The following is a 9,828-nucleotide window of genomic DNA, read 5'->3' as shown; positions in this document are numbered from 1 at the left end:
TCCCCATCACCCCCAAGAACCGGCCATCAGTTTCCCCCAAGGTAGTGGCTTCCCAGCTGGGGTTGCCCTTTCTCAAAGTTCTCCCAGTCGGAAAAGCCCGCAGTGCTCGGCAGCTCCCCGCGTCTCCAAGAGCCGTGAGGCCAGCCCCTGCCAGACGACCTGTTCACAGCCATCGGGGGCCGCGCGGACGCCACGCCGCTTTAGGGGCACTTCTGCCAAAGATGTCCCGGGGCGCCAAAGGCAGTACGGCCCTCGGAGGGGAGGCCGCTCCCCGCCGGCTGTCACCGCGCTGCCGCCCGCCCCTGCCCCGCCGGCCCCAGCGGTGGAAAAGCCGGCCCCGAGGTGGTGTTTTGTGAGCGAGCACGACACGCCTCGGCTGCGAGGCTGCAGAGCCCGGCGTCGACAGGGTTGTCAGACCGCGCTGGGGGCCGGCGCGGAAGGAGCCCGTGGCCCGCGGGCCCGCACCCGCCGCCCGGCCGCTGGCGCGGCCACCGCGGGCGGAGGTGGCCCGGCCGGCGCGGGGCACCACGTGCTCGCCGGGAGGGGCGGGAGCGGCCCGCGAGGGCGGGCGGGCGGCCGGGAGGGGCGGGCGGGGAGCCGGGGGCGGGGCCAGCGCTCAAGGGGATGCCAATCAAAGCATCAACTTCAAATTGTGTCTGAAAGCCCCGCCGCCGAGCGGAGGGCGGCCGCCGCAGTCGGCGCGCGATCGCGGATCCAGGCGCAGCCGGGAGCCGGGCGCCAGCGAGCACCGGGCCGAGGAGCAGCCAGCGGCCCCCGCCTGCCGGCCGGCCCGAGCGCGCCCGGCCGGCGGCCCGCTGTCCCCCCCCCGCCCCCGGCGCGCGCCCCCCCCACCCCCGCGGCCCGGCGCCCCCCGCCCGCGCCCCCGCCGCACTTGCCCGCCGCCGCGTCCGCGGACATGTCCTTCCCGCAGCTGGGCTACCCGCAGTACCTGAGCGCCGCGGGGCCCGGCGCCTACGGCGGCGAGCGCCCGGGGGTGCTGGCCGCGGCCGCCGCCGCCGCCGCCGCCGCCGCCTCGTCGGGCCGGCCCGGGGCGGCCGAGCTGGGCGCGGGCGCGGCCGCCGTCACCTCGGTGCTGGGCATGTACGCGGCGGCCGGCCCGTACGCGGGCGCGCCCGGCTACGGCGCCTTCCTGCCCTACGCCGCCGACCTCGGCCTCTTCTCGCAGATGGTGAGTGCGCCCGGCCTCCTGGGCGCCCGGGGCGGGGGCGAGCGGCGAGGGGGGAGGCCCGCGGCGCGCGGGGCGCCTCGGTGGGAGTCGGGGGGCCGCGGCGGCGGGCCGAGCGGGCGGGGTTCCGGCGGGGCGCCGCGCAGCTCGGGGGGCCGGGCCGGGGAGGCGCGGCGCTCCCCCTCTGCCGCAGGGCTCGCGCCGCCGCGTCCGAGGCCGCCGCGGGGAACCCGGTACAGCCTGGTCGGTTCGCTCAGGAGCAGCCGAACAATGGAGAGCGGACGGGCCGGGGGGTCTCTTACAGGCCTGAGTGCAGATTGGAAATAAAAATAAAAATGAAGGCGAAGGCATTTCGAGTGTCTGAAACGGTGTTTGCCTTGACTTTCGTAAGTTGCTGAAGTTTTCATGGCCTTTGCAGCGAAAGAAACGCGTTTTTCTTCCTGCATTACATAATGGAGGACTGAAGACAACAGTGTCCCTGGGCTTGAAAGAAATACTGTCCTCTTAGAACCCTGTCCCCGTGGGTGTCAGATGGGGGTGGCGGGGTGCAGACGGAATGCTCCGCGGGGCCGTGGGTCTGCAGGATGCATTTTCCTAGGTCGGGCTGCAAAGTCTCGCTTACACTTCGGGCCGCTGGGAATGGAGCGCCGGGCGCGGGGGTCGGGAGGGAGCCCCCCTCCTGCGCTGCTGCCGGCGGGGTCACGCGGTTTGCGGGCACCCCCCGACCCAGTCTCCCCACTCCGCGAGGAAGAGACAGGAAATAAACACCCCGCAACTGTACACGAGCAAAGCGGCCGGTGTGTCCTCCTGTAACTTTTCTCGTAGTTTTGAAAAGAAAGCCTATTTATCTGAAAGCGGCCCCAGCTGCCTTTTCAGATCGGTTGCTATCAAAACCGATCAGCTCCCATTTTGTTCTGGCGGCCGGGATGTAGGGGAAGCGTTGAGAGATTTACAAGGGATCCTTTCAAAAAGAATTCCCCGCAGAGAAGAGGCCGAAATGTCTTCCTTACTGTTACAGCCGAAATAATTAGAAAAGTGCAAAGCGCATTTTGCAAAGATTAGGCAGAAACGAAATTTGGCCAGAGAAACCTTGTCTCTGTGGCCTCGACCACCGAACTAAGCAGTCAAAGAAGTCTTCTGCTTTTTGCAACTTTCTCAGAGTCCCGGGTCCCCTTGTGCTAACACGACAACTCTGCAATTTTTACATGGAGGGTTATAATTTTTTAACAGAAAATTTGAATACAGATGTGGGCCATTTGGGAAACCCGCGTGTGTTTGTGGGGGAGGGAGGGGGCTCTGTGGTGAGGATCTGCTCCCGTTGTAGTGTGGTTGGGAAGGGAGATGCTTGATTTTTTTTATGGAGGGGTAACTATGTAGAAATCCGACCCCCACCAAAGGTACGTGTGAGTGTGTGCTCCTGTTTCCTCCTGGTCTCCTACCGGTTTTTGGAAAGGAAGCCTAAACCCAAACCCAAATGCTGGGCCTAGGTTTTCAAGCTGTTACAGTTGGGGATTTGGAAGTCAAAAGATAAAATTGTGAGTGAATGTCTGTCTGGGCAATTTATGGTAATAATGAGGCCTAATGAGGTTGTTAGAAAGATAAAATGTTATTTACCAAAAAACCTGATAGGATAATTTGACTTGCTGTGTTTTACTACCGATGATAAAAAGAATATTGATTGCAAATAAATCATGGCTTCTAAATGCCTGCAAACGGTTTGTGCTGGCTTCCTCCTGATCAAAGTCAAACTTGAGAGATAAAGTCTTGGAGAAGAGGCCTAGGAAAAGGTTCTGCCGCGCGCAGCCGGCGCTCGCGGCCCTCGCGGTTAATGTTTTACCGGATAAATCCTCCTTTTGTATTTAAAAAAACAAATGGTGTTTTTGTTAGTGTCGTGGATGATGGCCAGGATTAAAATTTTAAATGACCTGTCACCCACTGTAGACCTTTAAGTGCGGGAGGGCCATTCTATGCAGATTAATTTGGGAGCTAAAAGGAGTGTGCTTTCGTTTTAAATTGCTGGCGGATTTGGACTCTCAGAAAACCCGGGATGGTTTATTTTGTTTGACCCCCTCAGGGTCGAAGGGAGGGGGCCTGGGCTCTCGGTTCTCTACGTTTGGAGAAACTGTTTTATCAGGCTAGTTAAAAGGTTTCCCCCTCCAGCGAGTGAGATAAACTTGGAAATCCGGGCTTCTGGAGTTGTTATGGGAGGTGGGGGTGGGGTAATGACGGGGCGGCCTAGGGAAATTCTAGGGGCTGCGGCTCCAGCTGTGGTCCTCTGGAAACGCAAGGATTCTCTAACTTTTCTGGAGTGACAAAAATGTCTCCATGATGGGTGGAAGCACAGCTTTCTGGAGGCGGCTTGCGGTCTGACCCCCTCTTCAAAGCCACGTCGTGCAATAGGACTAGGCTTCCTGCTCTGCCTCCGACTTTCCCAGTTTTGGGGACTCATATCTCTCTCTCTCTCTCTCTCTCTCTCTCTCTCTCTCTCTCTCTCTCTCAATCTCTCTGTCTTCCTGCCCTCGCGGGACCTCGTGGCTGCAGGGTTCACAGTATGAGCTCAAGGACAACCCCGGGGTGCACCCGGCCACCTTCGCAACCCACACGGCGCCGGCCTATTACCCCTATGGGCAGTTCCAGTACGGGGATCCCGGGCGGCCCAAGAACGCCACGCGCGAGAGCACCAGCACGCTCAAGGCCTGGCTCAACGAGCACCGCAAGAACCCCTACCCCACCAAGGGCGAGAAGATCATGCTGGCCATCATCACCAAGATGACCCTCACGCAGGTCTCCACCTGGTTCGCCAACGCGCGCCGGCGCCTCAAGAAGGAGAACAAGGTGACGTGGGGCGCACGCAGCAAGGACCAGGAGGACGGCGCTCTCTTCGGAAGCGACACCGAGGGGGACCCCGAGAAAGCCGAGGATGACGAGGAGATAGACCTGGAGAGCATCGACATCGACAAGGTCGACGAGCACGACGGCGACCAGAGCAACGAGGACGACGAGGACAAAGCCGAGGCGCCTCGCGCACCCGCCGCGCCCGCTGCCCTCGCCGGGGACCAGGGCTCGCCGCTGATGGCCGCAGACGCGCTCAGGCCCCGAGACTCGCCCCTGGGCCTGGTCAAGGAGGTCCCGGAGCCCGGCAGCACGCGCCTGCTGAGCCCGGGCGCCGCGGCGGGCGGCCTGCAGGGCACGCAGCACAGCAAGCCCAAGATCTGGTCCCTGGCCGAGACGGCCACCAGTCCCGACGGCGCGCCCAAGGCCTCGCCGCCGCCGCCGCCCGCCGGCCATCCCGGCGCCCACGGGCCCTCCGCGGGCGCGCCGCTGCAGCACCCCGCCTTCCTGCCCAGCCACGGACTGTACACCTGCCACATCGGCAAGTTCTCCAACTGGACCAACGGCGCGTTCCTCGCGCAGGGCTCCCTGCTCAACGTGCGCTCCTTCCTGGGCGTCGGCGCGCCCCACGGCCCGCACCTGTCTGCGCCGCCGCCGCAGCCGCCCGTGGCCGTAGCCGCGGGGATGCTCCACGGCGACAAGGCCTCGGCCCGCAGCAGTCCCGCGCTCCCAGGTACCGCGCCCCAGGAATCCGGAGCCCGGGCGAGGCTGGGGGTGTGGAGGCGAGCACTGGCCCGCGAGGGTGAGAGGCGGTGGCCGCGAGCCCCGGGATTGAGCAGTAATCCCTGCCCGATTTCAAGGCGCCAGGCTTCCTCGGGAAGGTTGTGCTCTACCGGTCGGCCTGCCCCGGGGGAGGCGGGGAGGTTTCCCTTGGAGACACTTCCCAGGGGCGGGGGTGGGGTGGGCTGGGGTGGGGAGGAGGCCTGCGCACCTCTGCGGCACCCCTTCCCCCCACTGCCTCTCGGCCCTAACGCTCTGCCTCTTCCCCTCCCCCGCAGAGAGAGACCTCATCCCCAGGCCGGACTCGCCGGCACAGCAGTTAAAGTCGCCCTTCCAGCCAGTGCGCGACAAGTGAGTGCGGTTGGCATTTACCACCGGGCGGGGGCGAGGGGGACCCGGGGCCGGAGGCTGAGCAGGGGCAGGCGGCGGCGGGGGTCGCGCAGTCGCCGTGGATGGGGCGCGGTCCCTCAGCCGCGCGCCCGGGCCAGCGGCGTCCACCCGGGTTTCTCCCGAGCCGGGAGCCGCGCCGGGCAGGCGACCCCGCCCCCGGGCGCTCGGCTGGCAGCACCGGCGACGCCGGGTCCCAGCTTGCATCCACTGACGGCGCTGTGTTCTTCTTGTCTCGCTGTGTTTCCCCTGCAGCTCGCTGGCCCCGCAGGAGGGGACGCCGCGGATCCTAGCAGCCCTCCCGTCGGCCTGATCCAGGGTCTTCTTTTACTTTTGCGGGGGGAGGGGGGGAGAAGCTCGGGAGGGAGGGGGTGAGGGAGGAATTAAGACAAATATTTCAGACTGGTGTAAAGGACAGATCTGGCAACGAAGTCAAGGACTCCCATCCATCGCTTTCTGCAGAAAGGGGCTCCTCCGCCCGAGCTCGCGTCCAGGCAGCCCGGCCTCGGCCCGCGGCCCGGGCGGCTGTCACCGCGCTCCGGGTGAATATCGGTTCGGTAAATGCCCCCACGTGCTTGTGTCTTTCTTTTTCTTTTTTTTCTGTATATAGAGTGATTTCAGATTGTAAATAGCGCGTGAGCGAACTTGTCTAAATCATATATTTTTGTCTAATAAACTAAATGAAACGATGGCCACTGCTCCTGCAGCTGTGTGTGGCTGGCCCTCGCTGGTACGTCCTCTATCCAGGAATCGGCCTCCCGGCCTCCCGGCAGGGTCCTGGTACCTCTGGCTGGGGAGAGTGCCTCGGGGGAGTTTCCACCCCGAAGGCCGAATGCCTGTGCTTCTGGGTCTCCTGTTGTTGCTGATTTTGTTAATGTCACCAGGGCGGTTTGTTGGCAGTTCAGTTCTTTGTAACTCTTACACGTTTATCCGGGCACGCCTTCCTCAGGACATAAATGAGTTCGATTTTAGGCAGTTTACAAAATGATTTTTTTAAAGTGGGCAACGATGGGGGAAAATGAAAAGAATTTCCAATCCTGTCCCCAAAGGAGAACTTCGTATTTGAAATCAATTCATAACCAGTTGTCTCAGCGGTGCATCGTGGCATCGGGGCGTTTCGTGGGCAGAATGAGGACATAATGGAGTATGAAATTTTGCTTTCGGTGTATTTTTGAGTTATTTGGCTAAATTACACGTGAAAAAATTGGAAGGTTTTTTTTTTCTTTCTTTAAACTCTCCTGCTAGCAGTGTGAGAGTTGAGAGCAAGGGGGGCTGCAGTAGTGTGTGTATGGAGGGGGGTGACAAAGAGGGGAACGGGCTTTGGTCTCCCAGGGACGCCCCTTTAAACTCATGCGCCCTGCACTGGGCGCACCCAGCGAGCGAGGAGCCAATAACGCCCAGATGGCCGCTGCGCCTGGGAGGCAGCTGGAGAGAGGGTAGGAAACAATGAGGACGAAGCCGGCCTCGGATGCGCGGGTGGGAGCCGGCCGGGAGCCTTCGGAACCTCACTGGTCAGCAGCGTGGGGCGCGAGGAGCGGGGCGCGCAGCCCGCGCTCCCAAAAGGTGCAGGACCCTCGGCGTTGAATTCGTGAAAACCCAGAAAGCACACGTGTATAAAACTGCCAGTGAGGATGGGGGCGGCGGGGGTACCCGGCCCAGTGCGGAAGAGGCCGAGTCCCCGGTGTCGGACAGGCCCTCCCCCAGCCCTAGCCGAGCCGCAGATTCGCCCTGGAGACCGTCGGGCCCGCTGTCCCCGGGCTGCCCGCGGCGGCGGCGGCGAGGGACGCGGCTGCCGCAGGGGAAAGCCGAGCGCGGCCGGCTGCCCCGGCTCCTCCGCGGCGGGGAAAGGCGCACGCCCGCGGGCCCCGGCGCCCGCGTTCCCCTGCGCGCCCCCCGCCCCATGGGCCTGGGGGAAGAGGGTCCCCCTCCCGCCCCCGAGGCGGAGCGCGCGCGAAGGGGCGGTGGCGGCGCGCGGGGCCCGACGGCACGCGGGGGGCGCGGGCGCGGAGCGCGGGGGCGCCGGGGCGCGGAGGCGGGGGCCCGCGGGCGGGCAGCGGTGCAGCCGCCTGGTCCGAACGGACGTGCTCGAGGCGCCCTCTATGGGCCGAAGGCGGAGTGGGGCCCTGCTGGAGCCCTCCGTCAGGCTCCGGGGCGGGGCCCCTCATCTGGGAGTCCTTGGCTTTCGGGGTGCTGTGGGCGCGAGCCTCGAGTTTTGGTGGAGGGACTTTCTCTGTGTTCTCGAGTGCCACCCACCTGTTTGCGCTTGGGGGGCGCGGTGCTGGGCCTGCTGGGTAGGCTGCTGGCATTTGGGGGGTGGGGGGGCGAGGACCAGCCTCGGCTCGGGCTTCTGCGTTGTCCCCAGGGGGCCTTGCGGCTTCAGAGAGGAACTCCTGGCCTGCCCTCCACACTAGGGCTTAAGGGGTCAGCGTGGCCTTCGGCTCCCCATTGCAGGATTCTGGACAGGGCCTTGGGCCCCACCCTGACCTCTGGGACCCGAGGAATCCTGTCTTCTCGGGGAATGCGCACCTCCCCATCTTTGAGGAGCAGTGCTCCGCTCCTGTGATGCGGAATCGCGTTCCTGGCCCACAGACAAGCTGTTCTGGCGGCCGGAAGGTGCTGGGAGACCCCTTCTGAGCGGCTGCGGGAAGCAGCAGGTGGGATTCAGGTGGTCTGCACAGTCCTCTGCCCCGGCCCACCGCCACCCTTTTTACCCCAATCGCCTAAAATCAAATAGGGTGGCCCATGCCGGCATTTCGGCTTTCAGCCTGTATTTCCATTCTTTTTATCTCTCCAGTACTTTTGGGACCCCTGGATGCTGCCTCCCCGGTGGCAGGGCCACCAGGGGCTCACCAGGGGGGTCCGAGGCCTCAGAACCGTGTGGCCTAGAAGTCCTGAAGGGTCCCTGGCCCCCTCCTGGGGACCGAAGCTTCCCCGCAAAGAAATCAGACCGCCAGCCTCAGAAGTCTTTTTCCTCCAGTGAAGAGCAAGACATGAATTTTTAATTGAGCATTGAAAAGCGTTTTTGTCCTTTGTGTGCTGTTTGTTTACATCTTTACCAAACGTTGCAGCCACCTAAGGGTGTGTGCACCGAGGGGTGTACGGTGCCCCACGGGGAGGTCCTGATGAGCCCCGTGCTTCAGTGCCTGAAATATCTTGGAGTGGGCACAGAAACCCCCTTTTCTTCAAAGCCAAAGTGGAAGTTTTTCTGGAACTTTCTGTGTGTGCATAGGTGCTCTCTCCTGCCCTCCCCAACCCTGCCCAGGACAGTTTCAGAGGGTGGCTGTCGTCCTGTAAGACGAGACTAAACCGGAACATGGGTAAGGGTGACGGATGTCCACTGGATTCATGTTGGTGAATTGGCCTCCCTCCTCTGCGGGGACCAGGCTCCCCATAGAAAGGACGCCCTACGTCCAGGACATCGTGCTTCTCTCTTTCTTGGGTCTTATTTTGGGGAAAAGCAAATCTGATTCAGAGACCTCCTCTCTCTGCTCCAGCTCAGGCCTGCCCAGGTGATGGGGAGAGGGTCCCAGGTGCAGCCTTTCTAGACCAGCCCCCACCCCCACCCCCCATTCCTGGTCTGAGGACTTGGGGAGCGGGTGCAGGCCCAGTCCCAATCGGTGACCTGCTGGTCTCTGAAATCCCACTGCTCCCACCATCCTCCCCTCCCTCCCACGATCAATTATACTCACCAGCACATTTATCTCGCCTGCAATATGGAGAATTCATATTCATATCTCGGTTTTAGTGGCCTGACACTGATTAATGCAACACTCGCCGTGACTCCGAGGGGCCGCCACCCGATGAATCATGCCCTATAAAGTTTCAGTCGTCCTTGTAGATGGGACTCTGCCAGAGGAGGGGGAAAGGAGGGGGAAGGAGAGAGAAAGGTCAGGGTGGGCGAGAGCCCGTGGTGCCCTAGGATGGGCGCCGGTCCTCTCCCCAGACACAGAGGGCTCGGCAGGCCCTGGCCCCTGGCTCCTCTGCTCGAACCCCTCTCCTGAGCTGAGGACGTTTTCTGGTCCTCCAGGACCTGGGGTTTCCTCGCCTTCCCGCTGATGCCAGCCGGTCTGGGGTTGCCAGGTGACGGGAGCTGCCGGGTGGCTGCTCAGCTTTATGGAGAGATTGGAGCCCGGGATACTCTGCCTAATGTGACGGGGCTAGTGTGTCACTGGGGATGGGGTTTGGCCCCGAGGCAGCCAAGTTGGAGGTTGGAAAGGAGGGAGGGAAGCCAAGCCCAGGGAGGGTTGCTGGTAGGGGGTGGCTTGGCCCAGGTTTGGGGTACACAGACGGTAGGGGCTTGGAAGGGCTGACCAGCCTCCAGCGGTCTCTGTCCCCCGCCTGGGCCTCGTTGCCGGGCCCAGCACTGAAACGTGAATCAGCCAGGCTCTCGGGCCTCCCAGGACCAGAGAGGGGAAACTGTGGGTACCAGACGCTGAGCACAGGCCCTGTGCCTTGTGGCCGCGCCACAGCCACGTCCTGGGGAGCTTCCTGCCTCACCTCTCTGACCCCTGCTGGGGGATGCGGCTGGAGCTTCATCCACAGGGTTAGGTGGCCAGGAGGCAGAGCCAGGAGGTAGAGGGGGTGCACTCTCGGGGTGGTGACAGTGTGCAGCCAGGTCAAGGGGTCCCCTGAGCCCTAGTGGA

The 9,828-nt window shown here is 63.1% G+C and overlaps 1 protein-coding gene across 1 annotated transcript; it reads left to right on the top strand.

Annotated features, from left to right (window-relative positions):
• Positions 1-916: 916 nt before the first annotated feature.
• On the top strand, positions 917-5,876 carry IRX1 (iroquois homeobox 1). Its single transcript, XM_057710472.1, has 4 exons — positions 917-1,189; positions 3,728-4,751; positions 5,077-5,149; positions 5,441-5,876. Exons 1-4 carry the CDS (start codon positions 917-919, stop codon positions 5,496-5,498), a joined length of 1,428 nt encoding a protein of 475 aa, XP_057566455.1. The 3' UTR covers positions 5,499-5,876.
• Positions 5,877-9,828: the final 3,952 nt, after the last annotated feature.

This window comes from Hippopotamus amphibius, chromosome 15 (genome assembly GCF_030028045.1).
Source record: "Hippopotamus amphibius kiboko isolate mHipAmp2 chromosome 15, mHipAmp2.hap2, whole genome shotgun sequence".
Taxonomy (NCBI): domain Eukaryota; kingdom Metazoa; phylum Chordata; class Mammalia; order Artiodactyla; family Hippopotamidae; genus Hippopotamus; species Hippopotamus amphibius.
This window is presented reverse-complemented; position numbering and strand designations above follow the sequence as displayed.